This window comes from Gymnogyps californianus, chromosome 4 (genome assembly GCF_018139145.2).
Source record: "Gymnogyps californianus isolate 813 chromosome 4, ASM1813914v2, whole genome shotgun sequence".
NCBI classification, from domain to species: Eukaryota; Metazoa; Chordata; class Aves; order Accipitriformes; family Cathartidae; genus Gymnogyps; species Gymnogyps californianus.
In genome coordinates, this window is record NC_059474.1 from 41,605,268 (window position 1) to 41,626,564 (window position 21,297).

Consider the following 21,297-nt stretch of genomic DNA (forward strand, 5'->3'; position numbering starts at 1 on the left):
GTCACTCACAGTTTGTGTACTTTTTTTTTTTTAAACCCAAAGAGTGGCAAACTCACCTACATTTTTTGATAGCCTGTCACTTTTTCTACCTAGACTCACTCTACGTAGAGAGTCCTCCTATACAGTGCCAGCCAAGCTACACAACTTACTATTCCAACACCACGGGAGTTCAGAGGAGGCTTGCCAGGTAAGTAAAGTCAACAACCAGAGGACTAAATGCTGGCAACCACTTCTGATGTTCCCAGAAAGTAAATATTACTGTCCTGGAAGATAACCATGTGCACTTCTCAAGGATTATTCTCATAAATGTAAGCAAGATAAGATTTCAGAACACAGCAAGACCTAGTATTCCCGTGCCTTTTATAGCAAGGAGAACAACCACCGGAAACAGCAACACTGCTAATTTGTTTTTCCCCCCCCGAGTTGTTTCTTCTCACCTATTACAATTGATGGATCTAAGCTCACCAGCAGGGAACAAATAATAAATGCTTTTACACAAAAACAGTTTGTGTTCAGTGGTGTAGATAATTTCTTCTGTGTGTTCTGAAATTCCCCTCCTTATTCCTATGCCTCCATAGGTCTTGCACAATTTGATCTTTTTTAACCTAAAGGGAAAATTGTGCTTGATATTCAGCAAAATCTACCAAAGCATCTTTTGTGTTTTTATAGGCAGTGGTACGTTTTTTCTTTTCTTGTGAAAACCCTCACAGATCAGAGATAAGCATAACATTTTTACATGCCTGGCATAGGGTAATAGATCTCAGGCTTCTTGGTCTAGTTTCAGAGCAGTAAGTTGTTAACTTTTGCCTTTAGGGACTGGAATTTGGAGGCAGATGGTATGGAAGAAGCAGATAGTAGTAAAGGAGATTGACTGGTATTAGGGAAGAGAATGAATGGATTCTAGGATGCCATCAATGGGGACAGTGTCTTTGGTACTGCCCAAAGGGTGCTGTTGGTTCTCCTGGTGCTAGGATCTCTGGTAATGAAGAAAGATGTCCCCTCCTTCCTATTAGTCTCTGTTTCCGTACATAAATGGGTATTCCCTACATGAACCGGCCGCTGCTATACCTCCAGGGTTTTGCCAAAGGAGCCTTTCAAAAGCTGAATACACAAAAGTGCACTGACAGACATGGCTGGGAAACAAGAATCCCACCTGTAAAAAAGTGCTGTAGACTTCAGCATTTAGGTTTGCTCTTAGGCCAGAACTTGTGTCTTCTCTGTCCTGATTTAATTGCTTACTCTTTTGCTAAGAAATCTTCTCAGGAAAAAAAAAATGTTTGATTGAAACACGTTTGTTGGTGGAAACATAAATGGACTAAGATAAAATATAGAGTCAAAACACTACTAACTAGTCTTGACCTTTGGTTCTACTTTAGAAATCATTCTCAAGTTCATTTTCTACGAGCACATTAAATCTACCTAATTAGATCAGGGCAGGTGATACCAAAATCCAAATGTGTCCATGCGGCAACTCTCAGTGGGAATTTCATTTTTCATTTCACTGGAAAAAAACCTCAGTCCCCACACAAGAGAAAAGGTACCTAGATACAAAGTAAAATAAAACACTTTTAATATTTGTAAGTTTGTAACATTGAAGTTGTCTAGATTTTGAGATACGGGGTTTCTATAAAGATAATAATCCATTTTTGCTCTGTAAAAGTATAGTAAACCCAAAAATTCAAATATTTTATTTACTTCACCTAAAAAACCAGCAACCCATAAGTAAGATATACATAGGTTTCCCAGATTTTTCCCTAATAAATTTTTTAAAGATTTATACAATTTCTACAGAAACATACAGTGTATCAAAATCTGCATAAATCAAATTTATAAAATATGTAGAAATGCATAGTGATATTATCATCAACTTACAAAGCAAGAATATGGGAATTATTTTTTTCCAAGCCGGCTATAGTAGGAAAAAGTCATTACAGCAACAGCTTCTTACGATCTCATGTTTTGTAAGGTTTCAGTCTCACATACAGATTCATATTCACATACAGCATCAGCTTTCAATGAATTGCACAAAATACCCATTTAAAATGCACACCCGCACAATTTATGTGCCATCATTCTTTCTCTTATGCATAGTCATATGATTAAATTAATCTACCCAACACACAAAAATGGAGTCAGTTTTCATACACACAAGGAACAAGTACCGGCACACACCCTTATTTTCCTTTTTTTCCAGTTTCTCCCTCCTTTATTTTCTATTTTTCATAGCTCTGAAAGGATAGATGAGAAGTTTAAAGAAACTAGGAAAGATCCCAAACTAATAGATCAGTGCAGACAGCCCTATAAAGATCAAACTCTGTCACCAAATATGATACATAACCCTTGTTAACATCAATGGAAGCTGCATGCAATGCTATTCTAGATTTCAGGGAAGTATTTAGTCATATTTAATAGTGTGACATGTTATAGGCATAACTCTTATGAAATCAGTACACTGATGTCAACATTTAACAGTCACAAAATCTGGAATAAGGAAGTGAGGATAAGTCATTTCTCCTCCACCTCTCTGTTCATTCCGAGTAAATATTTATACTCCTAAGGGAGTTTGCATCAACTCCTTTCCAGAACATTTTTAGAAACTACTTCTTCACATTCTATTCTGTACACTATAGCACCAAGCGGTTGTATTTTGTGTTTGTAATCCCTCAGGAGAAGTTTCCAATGACAAATATAAGAAGAAAATTAGTATGAATAAATACAGTTTCAGGATTTCCATTTCTCTTTTCAAATGTAAATCTGGCATCCAAACTAGTTGACAGATGTCCTTGTAAAGAATTACGCAGATGTGTTAAGAAGCTGGATGTTTTTTCCTAATTAAAATTTTAGTCCACCTCTAAGTGATTTCCATTTAAAATAACAATATAAATGAAGCATTGGATTCTTTCTAAGTTTTACATAATTATGCAGCTTTATTTTAGTTCTTTTTTGTTTTTTAAATTATTTTTATGTAAGGCATGGTTTAAACAAGCAAGTTAGTGCTTATAAATTCTTAACTGGAATCGCGAGGGTGCTTACTTCCATCAAAATGTACCACATTAGCACTAAACTTGACACTAAGCTCTTCCTTGCACCGTACAAAGCGTCCAGTCGAAGTAGAGCAGCCAAACTGGCAATAGAAATTTGTCTTCGGTAACGCAGTAATTACACAGGGTAATACAGTTGGTCCCTACCCCTGGTGACAGCTCAGAAAAATCCATTATATAATTTCCAACAAATGCTTTTCTTGTGAAAGAGAGAAATGAAAGAGGCACTAAATATGTTGAAATTCACCTTCCAAAAAAGCAGCATGACTGTGAGAGAAGGCCACCCTGGCTAATAACCTGTGGCAGTGCTTAGTAAGATGTAAAATTAAATAAAAATATACAACAGGTTGATAATCACCAAGTTCTGTGAAAATCTGGTTACTCCAACCTTTTCAAGTGTGTGTGTAAAAAAACTGCCTTCAGACCCCTGAGTGTAATCCCAAAGAAGACGACAACGCTTTTAACTATGTTCCTATGAAACACAGCTAACAGCACATTAATTTACCAACATCTTAAAACAAAAAGATGTAAACATCTACAGAGTTTAAGGTAAAGCAGTTTTGTAAACATTAACTGCGGATGATAATGTTATTGTAATAATCACAGTTCCTCTATGTCCTTCATCCAAGCCAGGAGGCTCGGAGCTGTACAAAGTTAATAATTGCAGCAGTTTTCAGGCTATTTTCAGTCCTGTACAAGTTAATGTGTCAGTAGGTAGGTTTTGTCTGTCTACACACTAAGGATGTTGTTCATTTCCCATTTTTGCGTTGCTTTACTGGAGTCACACTCTGAAATGAAAACTTGATGGAGGACTTCGGAGCGATCCAAGCACTTCCCTGATGGAATGTGAGTAAATCTGTGCAGATTCTGGAAAACAAAACCATCAGGAACATGTGGTTTGATTTTTTTTTTTAACATTTTCTTCACAACTGCAATGCAGCTCTTTACAAAACCCGGTTTCAGGGTCCCAAAACAGATCAGTTCTATACTCATTTTACCATTTGTTAAACTTAGACTTTCACAGCCTTCATATTATGAAGTGTTTGATACATGTAGGTCCACCTGAGATGACTTCCATTTCTCTTAGGCAACAAACTGCTAAGAAAATGAGCAAAACTGCGTCTAAAATGCTTCCAGCCTTTTCATCCATCCCGTAACCAAAACAAAAGATTAACTCTCGAGCACATCAACTCACTGGGCAGATGAGAACTGACTTCACTGGGCAGATCCTCCTTCGGTTAGCCCTCACATAAAGCAACTGCCCAACACCAACGTTAAACACACTGGGAAAAAAAAAGCAGTAACTTTGCTCCCTGTTTGACTGGTAGAAGGAAGAGAAGAGACTATGAGAGCAAGCCTGGCCTCCAGAGCAACAGGAGGCTGCCTAACTGCAGACCTATTGTGCCTAGCACGTTCAGGCTGAGACTCGCACGTTTGGCTCCTTCCACGCCCACTGTGTTGCCATGCCCGAGTCTCACACATTTGCAAAGCGGCCTGTGGCTCCTCTCCCGCTTGCTGACTCCCTGCGCCAGATGCAGCCCCGACTCGCTGACCGGTTGCATCTAGCGTGGAAAGCAACGGAGCAGAAGCAAACCCGCGGCGCTGGGGCTGGGCTGGGGTTCGGCAGCCCTGCCCCGTGCGCCCAGCTCCCCCCGGCACGGGGACACTCTCCATCATCCCGTCACTCCTACACGCATGTGCACATCTAAATGTTGGTTCAGCTCGATACCTGCTCCTGTCATGTGGCCAGACATGGGGGTCCTCTACCTGGAGAGGTAAACAGATATCTGAACAAAAGCAACAGGCAGATGACCGCCAGCCCTGTTCTGGATGTTTGCTTATGGGCACCGAAGCCCTGCTACTGCTCAATGCTCAAAGCAGCACAGATGTTACGCTCACCAAACTGGCACACAAATGTTCGTTCCAGAAACAACCAACCGACCAACCAGATAAAATCTCCTGGCAGCTTTCATTTACACGAGGCCACAACATTTTTCAGCAGTTCATACGCATTTCATTCCTTACATCCTCCTCATTAGAAGAAACGGTCATACCCTCTGTACTGCACAGCAGAGTGTGCCAAATTTCTAGTATGTGCTTGGTTACACACCCTTGGTGGTCCTTTCGCTCTCACTCCCCCCCCTTTTTTTTTTCTTCTGGAAGCCAGTTGGTGTTTTGTTCTATAGCCCAGATCGTGCCTACTGGGCTTCCTTATAACTTGCGGTAATAAGCAAACAATTACACAACTTGGTACCACTGTGGAGGAAATGGATCTTCTTGCATAAAAGAAATGCTTAGAGAAGAGCCAAGTAACATGCTGGGACACACTAGAATGGCTGGAGAGTTAACAAGTGCTATACGTTATTCCAATATTAAAGCAGAAGTCGGCAGGCACCGAAACACTGCTTATCGATTTTTAGATTTCAGGTTTAAAGCATTTTGTCTGTCTATATGGCACAAGAAAGCTGGGTGGAAATGGCATTATGCTGCTTGATATTTCCTAGCTCTATGCAAATATCAGAAAAAGTGGAGTGGCTTAAAGGATAACAAAGAGATTTTGCTGCACTCAACAGTGCCTACATCTTTTAGACAAACACAATCCAGATAACCAGCTAATGAATTAATAAATATGCAATATGCTAGGTAGACTGAAGAAAAATCAACACAGAATAGTTTCTTAGACACAGAACCAAGTTGTGTGTGGCTATATCCAAGGATAACATCACCCTTAGACTATTCAGTCTCATTTTTTGAGACAAACAGAATATAACCTTAGACATTTTTTAAAGTAATACTTTCAAAACTAGTATTAGTAGAGGACTTACAGATGTAGTGACTAAATAGACTGTAGCAGCCCTCGCATGTATACCAGCCAACATTCCAAGTCTTTATTAAAAATTCATAGATTTTGCAATAGCATTATAATGGTGCCACACCCAGAATTCACAACAGAGCATGTTATTAGAGAATGGCTAATGAACAGGAAAAAGAAACACTGAAGAAGGCAAAGACAACACAAAAAGGCAGAGAGTAACGCCATGTTTACCTAATCCTATGTAGGCTTAAAAAGATCTTCCGTCTTTACACAGAGCAACACTTCAATTTAGACCTCCAAAAATTAGATCTAATATTGACCCTAGCTGCTAAATGCAGCCCAGCATTTAAGGAATCTTCTCACAGTGTACATCAGATAAAGAAACTTTCTTGATAGAAAGCACAGAGGGTGATGGCACTAAAAGCTTTTAGAAACTCTGTCACTGGTAGCGGACATCCTCTTTGCTTCCCCTGAGACAAGTGCTAACTCCTAACATACCTGTGGCAGCACATGTAGCCTCATGAGATTTTCCTTAGAGATTCTGCTACAGAAGACAGCAACTAGAACGCTGGCAAAAGATTCTTTCCCTAGAGGAAGTTTTCCCGGCAAGCATGGATTTCCGAGAATGCACAATTAACAATTTACTCTATTTGGTTCAGTTAACCTTGTCGTAGATCTTTATTTTCAGATATACATAAAATAATAAAAGAATAAAAGAAGGTGCAAAAACCCAGGATGCAAATTATAATTTCTTTTCTGCTATATATCTGTTACATACCTTGAAGTATTGCCAATCCTTGTATTCATTCTGATTACAATGTGTAATCATAACTTTGGATCCATCCGGTCCTTTAGTTAAGCACTGATCGTACTGCATGAGTTGATTAGCTTCATTGATTCGGAAAAGCTAACAGAAAAAAAGCGCCACCTTTTTAACAGTTGACTCAAAATAATGAGTATTTTAGAAACACTGAAAATACCAACGAAATTGCATCATTCAAAACATTCTCTAGTGTTACTACACCTATCTCTCAGGAATGTTCTTTATTTTATATGATGTAACACACTTTTACTATCACAACACTCAATTTCATGGATAACTTTCCTGTAGGATTTAGAAGGCTAAGAAACTTACCTAGCAAGACAAAAATGATAAAAATAAAGGGATTCCTATTTGGGAGACTTCTGAAAGTGTTTGATTAAAAGCCTTTGTATGATTTGATGGCCAAACAATCCACTATCTTTATAAAGGTCTGGTAGCAAGTCCTTGGTCCTGGACAGTAATTTCATGTGAAGACAGTAAAACTTTGGCATTTTACCCATGGAGAAAATCAAACTAATGCATCCAGATACAAAAAGACTATCCTAACTACTTCTTATGAAATAATTGTTACAGGGTTTTTGGGGGTAACAGATACAGAAAAAGTAGTTTAGGGAACTTTTTCATCAAATATTAAAATAAAAGAGACATTTCCAGGGGCTACTAAGAGCTAACCCAAATATCATTTTTAAAAGCATCATCCTGCATGTGATTTTATGACAGCTGGTTGCTGATTGACAACTGGTTGTCTGCTGAACCAGACAACTTGCCTGGTTCAAGTCTACATCAGCATAAATAAGGACTTTAAATTCTGGAAAGTTTTCCAACTGAAAAGGAGATGTAAAGACAGAACAGCATGTTTGTGTGGTAGTGTGGGTAGGTTTGTGAAGATACAGGTCAAACACGATAGCAGCTTGGATTGCAACCATCTATTAGTAATCATGTTCTGCCAATTAATTTGTAAATGAAACAGAGACAAATTTGTATTCAATTTTTTGTCTCCTGTGGTGGAAGATGAGTTACTGCACAGAAATGTTTTATACTTCCATTAGAGCAAAACAACTTTGTGAAATAACTGAGCCAAAGCGAGTAAGGGGGTTGTTTCCTGAAGGATTAATTATTAAGTGAAGATAAATGATGAATCTGCAGCAATGCTAAGAGCTGCAGTTATTCTAATGTAGTGATATGGTTGCTTTAAAACACGCTCACGTACCTGCTTCACTGAAGAAGAGATTATGAATTTGCCTTCAATTTTGTACCGTTTGTGTTTGAAATGATATTTTCAGATTCCCATATTTTAGCAATCTCAGTATGCTTATGCAAAATCCCTAACTCCCTCCTTTGTAGCTGGCATCTAAGTGACTTTATGTACAGGCTTAACAGAAAACCAGCCTGTTATCATCCACAGCAAGCGGTTCTCCTTCAGACTTGCCTCCAAGCTCCTTACCTGATTTCCTCCCATTCTGTGGCACGGCCCAAGCTCAACGAAGCCACCGTTGGTGTGCCCCATGCTATCGATGCAGTAAGAGGTTTCAAAGCCTCTAACCTGGAAAAGAGGTTTTGCACTCTAAGTTAGTCTCAAGGAAAAAATAAGCGTGAAGGAGTTAAAAAAATTCCCACTTATGTTTCAAACCAGAAACAGGTATCTCACAGAGAGATATGAGACAAACCTGTGCATGAAATTTAAATACTGATGTTAACCATTCTGGGAGATGGAGCTTCAAGCTGCCCATGCTAACTTGTAGGCTCTTATGTGAGTTAGAGTACACTGATAAAGCTAGAGTTGCAAAGCTCAGTTCCAAATTAATGACACCGAAATGTAAGACTTCCAAGTATTTTAATTTATTCAATCTTCTGTCAAAGCATGTTCAGTCTCCCAGGTCTTCATAAATAAAGCAGGAGCTCAGCTAAGTTGCTCTCATCTTGTGGATGAGAGAAATGGGACGCAGAGAAGTTATGCACGGCAGTTATTAACTGCAGCCAGGCACAGCCCACTGACCTGGCTGCTCAGATGTACCTTCTGGAGCAGCAATTACGCAGGAAAAAGAGATAAAATTGAGGAGGGGCAGGCACAGGAATAGGGATAAAGAACAAAAGTCCTGTCAGAAAGCATGCCTCAACTGCTGATTATCCCATTCCCTTCTCAGACGGGCCAACAAACAGCTTTACAAAGACTTTATGACACAAGTAACATTCTTTCCAGACCCATTTTCTTTGCCAGAGCCTCTTTCTTCTTCATGACGGTAGAAGAAAGTCTGGAGGACTAAGCTTAGACCTGACTTCCAGAGTGTCAGGGAAGATGAACCCCACACTTTCATTCCCGACAGTTTGGAAATGCAATTAGTGTGGTGTTACAAATGGGGAGGGGGGGGCGGGGGCGGAATTTCTCAGATGCAGGATAACTACCAGCCAGTGAAGAAGAGTTGAAGAAAACTTGAGAGAAGTCTCTGAACTTCCGACTTTCCTGTTGCTTCACCAGAGCCACTCGCTTTTATCAGGGATGATTTCCCACAAGGTGGTCATTATTATTTTATTCTCTTCAGATACTTTCACCTCAGTGAATAGTAATATATAATGTGCCTTCCTAACCCTTTATGTGGATTCAAAAGGAGGTCTAAGGCTAATGTAGTAACTGATGCTTTGTGCTAGCTTTTAGGTAAGAAAGAAAGGTGGCATTGTTCACCTGGTCTCTCAGATACAAGACTCTTTGTACCCCATTCCACCATGCACACGCTCTATATCACTAATTCCTCAGAGAAATTAGAGATGACACTTTCTTGGCCATAGGAAACAGCATAGATCTGTACTTTCTAACGCTCTTTTGATGTTACAAAAATGGGTCCATCATATCTTGGGAAAGAAGGTCGTTAAATTTGGTGGGACACAGGAGTCCTTCTCTGCTAGCGAGATGATTTTCTGATTTTGCCTCCACAATCTGCAAAAGTGAAATTAATAGGAGAGACAGGGCAAGGCTGGAACCAACTGAAAGGGCAAAAAAAAAAAAAAAATCTGAACGCAGGCAGGAGACTTGCAGTAAGAGCTCCTCAAGGTGTAGGCTAATGCCAGAACGAAACGGGCAGGGTTCAGTGAGGTGTCCCGCACTCACCTGGCAACATGCTGTTGCTCTCTGTCAATCACGTGAAAATGCCAAATTTGTAACCACATTCTTAATTTAGCGAAGTCATACTCATATACACTAATGCTGGAAATGACTGTTAAGGAATCATACCAAATTATTACATGCACATAAGGGATTTACTGAGGCTGTAACTGTATGAGTACATCCCAGGCTAGCAAACATAGGCAGAATGTACTCCGTTTGGATTTCATGATCTATTCTCTAGGCCTTTACACAAAAAGATTTTCACCTATCAATCTTCGCCAATACTCCTACACACACAGGATTTACATTTTTTCTTTTAAAAACCCCTAAATTCCAATTATGGAAAAAAGAGCTTTAGACATAACTGAAGACAGGTCTAGAGATAAGATCTTCCTTCAAGACCTATGGAGCTAATTAAAAAAAACGGCACATCTTAAAGTATATATAATTTTTTTTTCCTAGGGTTGTATCTCTATCGCGCTCTGGCTAGTATCATATACCTTAGTATATCAGTAATCAAAGAGCCTGTTCTCAGATCGATGTCAAGTAACAATCACTTCCTTTTGAATTCTCAATTTAAAAAAAAAAGCTCCTAAAATAAATACAGGTTACATGCTGTACTTACCTCTCCCCAGTCCACGTTTTTAGGTGGTAAGGGATAATATGAAGTTATATCATATGCTATTTCTTCCATAAACCACTTAAAACTTTTGCAGTTGTGATCTTCACGGAATTTTTTCAGCTCAGATATATCTCCGTAGGGTAGCGCTTTTGTCTCTGGCCGACTGGCATAAAAGTAATCTTTGTATTCGTCCCACCACACTTCTACAACTCTGACGTAGTTCTGTGAAGAACAACATTGCTGCAACCTCAAAGCACACACAACAGGTCAGACGCAACTGCATGTTAATTCCAGAAATTTAAGGATTTGTCCTCTTAAAAAGTGACAGCATGACATTATTATATAGCACTAATAATTTGTCACTTACAGCAGATTATACAAGACACATACATATTATTTTCAAATGACAATTTAGGACTGAAGCCAGCAAAATAAACGGGCTTGCTTAATGAGAGTACAAAGTCTTTTTCTAAGTTTAGAGAATGTTTATTTGAAAATAAAGACTCTTCAGTTATGGGTGCAATAAAATGTTGCAATCATTTGTTGTGTACCAGAGCTGCAATTTAGAGTTTCTATTCACAGTTTTAATACAGAGAATGATATGCATTAGTCCACTAAGGGTGAAAAAATTAAGTCTTAAACGGGTCAGCTATGACACACCAAGGAGATTTTATCTTCTTAAGTAGTTTATTGCTGCTTGGAGAAGGGGAAAAAATGGATAGTTCACCTGGTGAACAAGTCTCTCCCTCACATCTTTCTTCTCAGTCTCTTTGATGGCTCTTATCTCTATATTACCTGTACGTGTTCTAGATGCACACCTCACTTTGTACAATTCTGCTAGCATTAATGACCTGGTGTTAAAACAGTCTTAATAGATCTGACTAAAGGCACAAATTATTGTGAGTTTTACTTTAATCCACATCCAGCATAAACTGAACAAAGCTATAAAAGAGCACATTTACTATGGGGATAGGAGGGTGCCCAAAGAGGGAGAAAGCTACTCCTGCATCCTGCCTTGTACAGAGAAGCAACTTAGTATTTAAGAACACTCAGCAGTGTTTTGTTGTATTCAGTAAGCAGATGAGCAGACTCATGTAAGGTGTTTAGATACACAGTAAATATTTTTCATCAGCTTTTCAGAAGAGTGAAATGGTTTTTTGTAATTTCAGACAAGGCAAACAAACACCTTGCCTGCACTGAGCAATGGAGCTATCATTTGCTATCCTGTCTCCCATTGCTCGGTCTCTACTCCCAGCTATGCCCATTTCTCCCTACCCTCCCTTGTACTGGTCCTAGTGGTTGCTTGATCAAAATGTTAATCAATTCACATTACTAATAGAGGCGGGTTTTTTTTGGGGGGGTGCCAGGTTAGTTTTCTACCATTAAACTAGGCTGGGACATTCCCTTTTCAACAGAACCAACTGCTAGCTTGGCTCAAGCCATACTCTGTAACCCTACCAGTAGTCATTGTCACAGGTAATGTCTAGGAAGATGGCTCTGGGATTGGAGTTTACAAAGAACTGGGTCTTTGGGAATGGGATTTACCAATGTCAAAACACTGCATAAGAGAAAGCTTAAGCTAGGCAATAGGAAACCTTAACAGGACGGTTGTCTCTCTTCCTGCTGGTAGGTGCAAACTTACACGAAACAGTTTTTCTTGATTCAGTTTTTCTCTTCAGATACAGACACCTGGCTCACTCTTTTCTTGAGGTGACGTCTACTTTTAATACCATGGCTTGAGCAACACTTCTGAACCTGCAAGGTGCCTGAGGAGTTACCAACCTTTATGAAGAAGTGCAGAGCATGCCATTTTCCCAAGTGTCATTTGCTGCTTCTTAATTAACAAATGCAGCCACAAAGGTCTGAGAGATGCTAGATTACAGCATTCGCTAACTCAGCCTAGGATCACACCCTATCAAGCCAAAGGGAGATTTCAAACCCATGATCATCATCTCCAGGAGTGTGCTGTAGTTACTAGTTGTTCGTACTTCAGTTGGGCACAGCGCAGCAAAGGCTTGGAGTGCTGAGAGTAAGTAACAGGGAATGTGATTTGTACCTCAAAGATGGGGGGGGTGTGGGGGGTGTGGGTGGAGCCAGAAGATGGGTTCCAGGAATCTCTGCGCTTAATAACAGTGGGATTGGCACAAAGATTTCCCTCCCGTGGTGATGACCATCTTAGCTTTAGACACTAAATAGCTTTGGATGAAGTGCTCTCTAAATTGCTACTGATCATTTAAATAGATTTATCTAAAATGAAAAACCACCTTCAAGGTTGCAGCAAAACAGTACCTTTAATGTAGGAGAAGACCCGACGTACACAGGGGGTGGATTTCCTTGCCAACCCTGGAGACGATAGATGTGTCCAACACGAGAACAGGGAACAAACAACAGTTTTCCCCCACACTGCCAGATCTACAAGTTAAAGCAAAGGTATTATTAATATATATGCACAGGAATTTAAGACAGACAAATAGATGATAAAATATGGAAGAAATGTCAACTACTTTTCTTACTATACTGTGTGATATATTTAAATATTTTCGCTTCAGAGGTAAGCATAAACATAATAGGTCTCTGAAATGAAAAGCCATTGAGTACATCTTCAACTCAGCCATGAAATTACACAACTAAATTACTTTTTAAAAAAGCTTTTGAAAAAGTTTGCCATCTCATTCCATTGCTATTTTAAAACAACAGGAATGAATGAGTGCACAAAATCTGGAACGGGATAATTTTTATTATGACAGAATTAATAATATTTTGTTTTTATTAAAGCAATTCACATACCATCACTAAGATGGGTTTTGGTTAGATGCCCATCACATTTAAGTTTTTCTTAATAAAGACTAGTAGGAGATAAGGATGTCTTTGCTAACTCATTGTTCCAAGTACAAACAGATTTTTCTTTAACTATAGTAGCTGAAAATAAAAAATGGGTAAAACGTATTACCATTCTGAAACTCCCTCCCTCCCACACGTCCTCGGATAATCCACTTATGGGGGAAAGAAAACATACCTAAATCTGAATTTAGTTGCTCATAGTTTTGACGAGTTTGAAATGTAGCATCAAATCCAAATTCAAGCTAACTTTGGGGATGTTCCAAATTAGTCCGAATTCCAGATTAAAAATATGACTTAACAGTATTAGGGAAGATGGGCAGAATAGTTTACTTCCTTCATTGCAACATCATATTAATTTTCTTAAAGTTTCATAAAAAAAAAAATCCCTCATATATGCAAGGCCATTATACTTGCTATCTAGGCGTCAGCATACAAGACTGACAAACGTTATTTAGCTCTTCTGAAGATTGGTTGTGATCTACATGAAACCAATTTGGAGGTCTCTACATAATCAGCACTTCAATTACAAAACTAGTGTATGTAATTTCAATCATGATTTAGCTCTAAGCAAGATGGAGAATTAGAAGGTTAAAGACCCTGTGTGTGTAACATCCTCAATAACTACTTTTTGCATATGGATTTACAGCTGAGCAAGTACGCTCAGAGCTTTCCTCAAAATCATGAGAAGCAAGAGTAGCTAGGGGAGCTCTGAATGTACTTTTAGTAAAATTCAGCTACGATTTCACAGATCGCTGCTGAGGATATTAGATGTCTCCACTTTTATTTGTTAATTGGGACAGATTCCTGCTGTCTGCCACTTGTGTCATTATGAATACTGAAGCTACAAGAAGCTAATGATTATCATCTTATGTTTCCTGCTAACTGAAGAGCATGCATATGCCTAGGAGTGAAAATAAAATCTTCTGCAGTGATTATGAATTATGCAGTTAGTGTTTCAATTATGAAGACTTCTCTTGTAAAGAAGTTCTTGAAATTTTGAAAAGTATATGAGATCATTTTTCACCCATAAAAATGGTATGGAGGAGGAAACCAGGGCAGATTACTTTTTGTCACATCGTTATATACTTTACAGACATCTATGCATAAACTGAGTGCTACTTGTTCTCTATAATCATTTCCATTAGAAAAAACCTTTTTCTATACTCACCATGAGAGCACTCAGTTCCCCCCCATCAAATTTGCCAGTCTGGTTTCAGATTAGATATTTAGGGGAGTACATGATCCCAAACCATTAACAAAATCTAGATTATTCAGCATTCGGGTCTCAGCACTAGGCCACCTCTCTGAACACTTCTGCCCCAAAGCCCACAAGGAAACACTGAGGACACACATCTCTGCCACAACATCTCCTCACAACAAAACCTTCTGGGTTTCATGAGGCAGAGGTGGTGCAAATCAGAGGTACGTCTCGCTGAACTCCAAACAGAAGTATTTACAGAAAAAAGATCTACTAAACTGAATTAGTTTTCAATTTTTGGTGTTACCTTGTAAGAAATTTCAAAATTTTCACCACCCCAAATTTGAAGCCCAGGATCATAGAGACCCAGTTCAAAGAAGAAATCGCGTTCAATGGCGAACAATCCACCAGCCATTGCAGGGGACCTGAAAGAGGAAGACAGTATAACTCCTTCTGCCAAAAGGATACGGTAACACCTGGAGAAAGCATTAATTAAGGAAGCAATTCACTGTTAACATATAATGAAGATTAGATAAATGGCAATACACTGAAAAATCATAAAGCTTTGTCATCAGCTTCCAGCAATTTTCTGAAGTGACACCTGTACAATTTCTAGTGAAGTCACAGTTTTTATTATGTTGTGGGTTTTTTTTTAAATTTAATTTTACAAAATTTTGGTCGGAATGATCCATTCAGCCAGCTAGTGTGCTTCTATTAAAATAAAAAAGGTAAGAATCAGTGTGACAAGACATTTCTCTCTTGGAAGTTGTTCAAGTTTTTGAGATAACAGATGAGACTGCATAGCAGACTTAGGTTTACGTTCTGAGGAGCTGCCACATTGAAACTTACTGTCTATTAAACAAGCAACAGAGTTTTTCCAGCTAAACGATACCTTTCTGTCTTCTCCCTCTGGCTCTTTTTCTACCACTGCCGCATGAGACACTTTTCATTATACTCAGCGAAATTTTTAAGAGGGCCTGGATCAAGTTGTACAAGGTTTCCATTTTGGTTTAGTTTTTTTTTTTTTTTTTTTTTTAAATGGCTTTGTAAATCCCTCCATGTATGCCAAGGTTCAATTAGCAAGTTTTAATGTGTTAAAAAGACGTTGTGGTTTGGATTAGAGCATTTTTGCAGAATGGCTCTAACCAAAATTCTTTGGTAGCTTGCTCACACTGGAATAGAGAGTAGGATATGTTAAGCCATTTCCAGCGCACATACCAAGCATTTTTCACATGAAGATCAATAAATATATAAAAACCCTAATGCATACAAGCTGGAGTTCCTACTAAGCTGGCAATTAAAAAAAAAAAAGCTGGTAAGGAAAAAGTGAATTCCTTCTGACTTCAGATGATCTGCAGCACTGAAATGAGGAGGATCCCAAAGTCCAGATCGCTCTGGTGAGCCACGTAAAACACAAGTGAAATATTCCTTCATGACCAAATTATTGAGAGATGGCTCATTTCTAGCACTATTCAGTCTCTTCATTCCATTAGATTTTTAACTTAGTGGTGCTCCTTTTAAGAGCAATGATTACGTATTTCCCTTCTGCACATAAATGTCTGGAGGAGAACTGCTTAAGAAAAAGTAACCCGTAGGGTTAACATATACCCCCTCCGCATAGCAGGGTCAGGGCAACAACAAAAACAGAACTGCTGGATCTATCAGCTGAGTTAAGTATGATGGTCATCAGTTTAGCTGCTCTCCAAATCACCTGATCAGATGCTGAGTTACTCCTAAATGTCCCCTTTGACTTGTCTGCCTACTGTACTTTCCACCAACACGGCTTTTGCATCACAGGGGTTCAAAGGGTAGGAAGCCAGCGAGCACAGCAGGGAGAAGCACGTTGCATAGCACAGCCCTGTGGCTTTCCTGCATTTTTGGCTTTCCTCAGCACCATAAAGACTTGGCGAGTGTAGAGGCTGAAGTTTCAGTCTTGGCCTCCAACGTGCTGTCAAGCGTGTTAAAGACCACAGTAAAATCTGCATAAGCTCAGTAGTTTATTTTATAGGATGAAGAGGTAAGCATAATATTACTGAAAGAAGGATTCAGTCCTGGGGCAATTCTCACAGTACAAAAAGTTTGTTTCTGTTCTTTAATCTGTTGAGGTTTTTTTGTTTGTTTGTTTTCTTTTTAAACTAAGCAATCCTGGCTATGGTTTCAGCAAGACTTTTACTTGGTCTTACTTGCCTTGGTACTGCTGCAACAAAATGCATACAGCCTGGACATAAACAGATGCAGGGAATGTCTTTTTAAAAGAAGCATTGTAACTCTGAAAGTATTATTAAAACTAAAGTAATCTTTTAAATCATTCTGAGAACATGTGTTCTGTGTTTCTGGGAACTGTTTAAAGGATTTTAAGACCTGTTTGGATGGTAAACACAGAACACAACAGCGATGTTTGAAATAGTTTATCCCCCTCTAAGCGAATATTAAAGTTCCAATGTGGACAGTCTTGTCAGAAAATGGTATTATTTATACTGTATACAAAACAGATCAAAGCTTTGTAACTTCCTTGCATGTGTTGCCATTTTAGCAGAGAACAATCACAGGTGAGGATAGGGAACTACCAACATCAGCTCTTACAACGTTTAAATCATATATACAAGCAATAGAAGACATTAGATTCTGAAGATGTGAGGATTGCTTTCAAATGTAGTAACACGATTAGTTAAGTGTGAAGGGGAAAGTAATAAAAACCAGCAGAGCCACAGTCTCCCAGTCTTGAAAAGCCATCCAGAAACCCTAGTTTCTAAGCTAGGGTTTCTAGCCAGTTTCTGTTTGCTGGGAAGAAAACATATCCCCCTACGAAGCGTAAGAAAAAGGTAAGACTTCTGTGAAAGTTATTGGGGTTTTCCCAAAAAATAAGATGGTGGTTTTTTCTTTTCTTTTTTTTTTGATGTTATGTGTATTAAATTAAAATCCCCAAACATACTGAGACCTTAGAAAATATCTAGCCAAGATTCTTAAACAGTATGCTTCTTTGTCAGATGTGATCTATTACGAAGCAAGTGGGAGAAATATGACAAAAGGGATTTTTTTGATGCACATGCATAATCCACAAGCTGTATGCATGCATCAAGCCATGACAGCAGGCTACAGATTTTATGCATTACCAGCTATTATAAATACTCACAGCATGCTCGTTATTTCAAATCAAATGGTTAAATAAGCACTGCTGTTTCCAACACTACTTTTTAAAAAATATCATTGCTAAATAAAGTTTTCCCTGGAAACAAAGTCATACAATACTTCATTTTGCCAAACAAAACCCTGTCATTCTAGTGTGCACCCTATTAACCACATAAGAGCAGGAATGGAGAGGCAACACAAGGTAGCAAAGGTATTTTGAGCAAATAGTCCGTTGTGGCAAACAGGTCTGATTAAACAAAGCAGCTGGTGCGGTTAGAAATATGAAGATTTTCAGGCTAGAAGTACATGCAAGTTTTAGTGGATCAATATTGACTTCAGAAAAAAAAAGAAATGGGTAAGTGATTTAGTGATTACCGATACGGTTCAGTTTTTGTCTTTCTGCTTTCCTTCTCTTGCTTGGTCAAGGGAACCCTCTTCCATAGCATACTCCAATCCCACGCTCCTCTAGCAAACCCATCTTCGTCACCACCCCCTTGCGGCACAATCTTATAAGTGTTGCCATCTATGACATCTATAAGCGGCACAGTGCATGTGGTTCTGCAGGGTGGCGGATGGTGGCAGGGAAGATGCGGTTATGTGCAAGGACCCGCATGGCACATGTGCACCGACCGTAGTTCATGGGAAAAGAGGGGGGGGGAGGGAAAAACGAAAGGGTTTAGACAATTATTCATTATGATTCACAGTATGTAAACAGCTCTCTTTACCGATAAGGCTCAGTTTTATGTTTTCGTTTCGACTTTTCCTTGTGGCTTAACGGAATTCGTTTCCATAGCATACTCCAGTCCCAGGCCCCTCTGGCAAAACCATCTTCATCCCCACCTTGTTGTGGCTCAATGGAATAATCATTCCCATCTATGTAATCTATTAGAGGTACAGTACATGTAGTTCTGAAACATTTATAGAAGGGAAAGAAAGAGCAAAATACAATTTCAGAAGAGTAATCTGTCTAATCTGAAATTTACACCATTAATTATTAAGCTTATAGAGCAGTTTATATGAAAAGTCACTTGTAAACATATTATTAAAAAATGAAGCCTCATTAGAAGAAAAAAGAGATAGTCATTTCTTTATGTTGTTTTAAGGGGTTCTGAAAGCAGGAAAGTTAGGTCTGAAATGCTAATGTATCAATTTATCAGTACTTTTTGCTTTATGTATACTTCTTGACATCGGTCTTCTAATAAAGCACTGCTGGAGGCAACAGAGGAGCCCCTAGAGGGCTAGGGTTCTCACAGTATTATTATTTCCCATAATTTCTATTCATATCAGATCTTAGCTGTCAACAAGTATGATAAGCTCTTAGCTTTTACTAGTGTAAACATGGATTTTCACTATTCTGTCCTATTCAACTGCCCCGCAAATCCAGCCTCTCAGGATAAAAAAAACATTACTGGTGCTCTCCTAGCCACAGTCTTCAGTAGAATTTTTCCTGTTTGATTTGCAATATGCTCCTCATTGTGATCTATCACATACTATATCCACCAAGGAAAAGGCATTATCTTGTTGTTCTCCCCAAATTTTCCAAATGAGTTTCCTGGTGACCAAACTTGGAGCATTTCCATCTTTTAAGTCAAATCCTATGAGACAGAAAAATAAGTGGGGGGAAAAGAAACGCTAACGCTGTGTTCTTCTTTGAGGCAGAAGCGGCAGCACGCTGCACCCAGGGTACCAGGGCTTGGAAGAAGGCTGCCGAGTGCTGCCCTCCGGCACCACGCACCTCGGCATTGCTGGTCCTCCCGTAACCTCTGCTTCTGCGGACGGTGCTGGAGGATGCCTCTAAAGCTGCCTGTTCCCACCAGCCTTTCTCGTGTAAAAGAGTAACACACACTCGAAGGAAGCACACAAGCATTTCCATCTTCCCTCTAGTATCCTAGCCCAAATATAGTCTTGAAGCTGCGTTACAGCCTTTAAAACACACAAAACCCACCTCTTCAAGAAAGTTCTAGTAGTACAACAGGTTAACAAATAGTTTTTAGGATTAAGCGGTTATTTTATGGGATTAAAGAGTTTAAACAAGCACATAGTTTCCTAAACACACATACCCCCAGACAAGCTAAGAGCACGGTAGCACACAGCAACAACAGCATTTCAACAGCTGGAAGAAATGAAGCCCCTGGGGATCTCCCTCCTCTGTCACCTCTTGCAGATCCCATGCACACAGCGCAGGCATTTCCACCACTGACTCCTAGCAAGCGCCTGGGCTTGCAGCAGAGACAGGCCCAAGTGCTGGCCTCGGTTCGCTACAGACAATGCTCCAAAGCGCTTCAGAGGAAACAAATAAGGCCATATTGCAAGACCAAAGATGAGAAAGTTATAAAACTCTTGAGATCACAGGGGCTTTAAAGCCCCATTAAATCAAAACACTTACTGCTACTTTTCTTCTACCAAAAATCACATTTTTGTTTAGTTATTTTGTTTAATCAGGCTCCTTATTCAGCCAGAAGAAAACATTTTATAACAGTCCCTCAGATTGTTGCAAAAGGGTTGTCTTATATTTAATCTATACTAAGCAAAATATTCAGTATGCCTATTAAAATAAACTATCCAGAGATTTATTTGCCTGACTATTTTCCTTCCTCCTTACATAGCTTTTATGCTGGGAGACAATAAAATCATCATACAGCAAATATTGATATAGTTTGATATAGATTGATATAGATATAAAACATATTGACTATCGTTTGAAAAGTGAGGCTTGTTACTGTGACTTTTTCTTCCTAAGAGGCCAGACACTGGAAATAATGGGAGAACATTACCTGTCCTTAGATATAGGAGCTATAAGTGGAGCATACCAATTAATTCCCACCTCACAATGGGCATCAAGGTAAACCAAAACCTTCAAAAGAAAAAAAAAAAAAGTCATTTGTATTTCTGTATACGAGATCATGATGATTTAATTAAGCTTATTTACACTAAAATACTTTCATATTATAAGCAAAAAAATGAAACTTCAGTAAAATTAATCTCTTTTTAAAACAGTATCCATAATAAAATACTACATTTCTACATGTCTATTTGAACATAGAACCATCACCAGCTCTCCCGCCCAAAAAAGAAAAAAAGACAGACTTGCGTGTGAACTGGCTCCTACCTGTCCAAGTTTAGCCTTCTGGGCTCCAATGCTCCTTGCTTGGATTAAACCTTCTCTCCTCTCATTTCGAAATACCTTTACAAGGCCGTTCCACTGCTTAATATACTCATCCAGCCTCTCTTTTAAGTGCGCTATCAAATAACAAAGAAAAAAATTATTTTGGTGAGGTCTATTATTAAACAGTTTTGTACTCTTAATACAACCCAAATCCAACTCTACTTAAAAATATCTACAGACATTTAAGAGAATCTTTAATTCAACTGCTCGTACTACCGCTCACAAACACTAAAACTGAAGAGATCAAGACGTGGAGCTCTCTGACTTCACAGCACAGGTTTGTCTCTGGCACATCTGAAGAAAAAGCAGCTGAAGTGGCTGGCCACACCACAGGGGAGCTGGGTGGACAATTCCCAGCCACTTCAGTATATCCCATGGTGGCTTTCAGGTCTTCGCCTGTATTTCAACCAGGCAGAGAAGTTTCTACGCTTCAGCACATGGTCCTTCCTCATCAGATAATGTCACATGTACAGTTGAAGGCACCACTTTTCAGTTAAACATTTCTCTTCGCTCTCTGCCTCACAAAATTTTCTGTCAGTCTATTAAATCTGGAAACCTGAGA

The 21,297-nt window shown here is 39.0% G+C and overlaps 1 protein-coding gene across 2 annotated transcripts in view; it reads right to left on the reverse strand.

Annotated features, from left to right (window-relative positions):
- Positions 1 to 1,576: 1,576 nt before the first annotated feature.
- GALNT7 (polypeptide N-acetylgalactosaminyltransferase 7) overlaps positions 1,577 to 21,297 on the reverse strand; it is a 76,737-nt gene continuing 57,016 nt past the window's right edge. Inside the window, exons 4-12 of one of the 2 annotated variants that reach the window (XM_050896448.1) lie at positions 20,679 to 20,809; positions 20,344 to 20,423; positions 17,945 to 18,127; positions 14,748 to 14,865; positions 12,691 to 12,813; positions 10,405 to 10,623; positions 8,124 to 8,222; positions 6,635 to 6,763; positions 1,577 to 3,908 (exon numbers count right to left, since the gene is read on the reverse strand). In XM_050896448.1, the coding sequence (XP_050752405.1) occupies positions 3,771 to 3,908; positions 6,635 to 6,763; positions 8,124 to 8,222; positions 10,405 to 10,623; positions 12,691 to 12,813; positions 14,748 to 14,865; positions 17,945 to 18,127; positions 20,344 to 20,423; positions 20,679 to 20,809 (1,220 nt within the window). In that variant the 3' untranslated portion in view covers positions 1,577 to 3,770. Of the gene's footprint in view, positions 3,909 to 6,634; positions 6,764 to 8,123; positions 8,223 to 10,404; positions 10,624 to 12,690; positions 12,814 to 14,747; positions 14,866 to 17,944; positions 18,128 to 18,294; positions 18,478 to 20,343; positions 20,424 to 20,678; positions 20,810 to 21,297 lie in introns of both variants that reach the window. The other variant, XM_050896449.1, reaches the window with a different exon arrangement.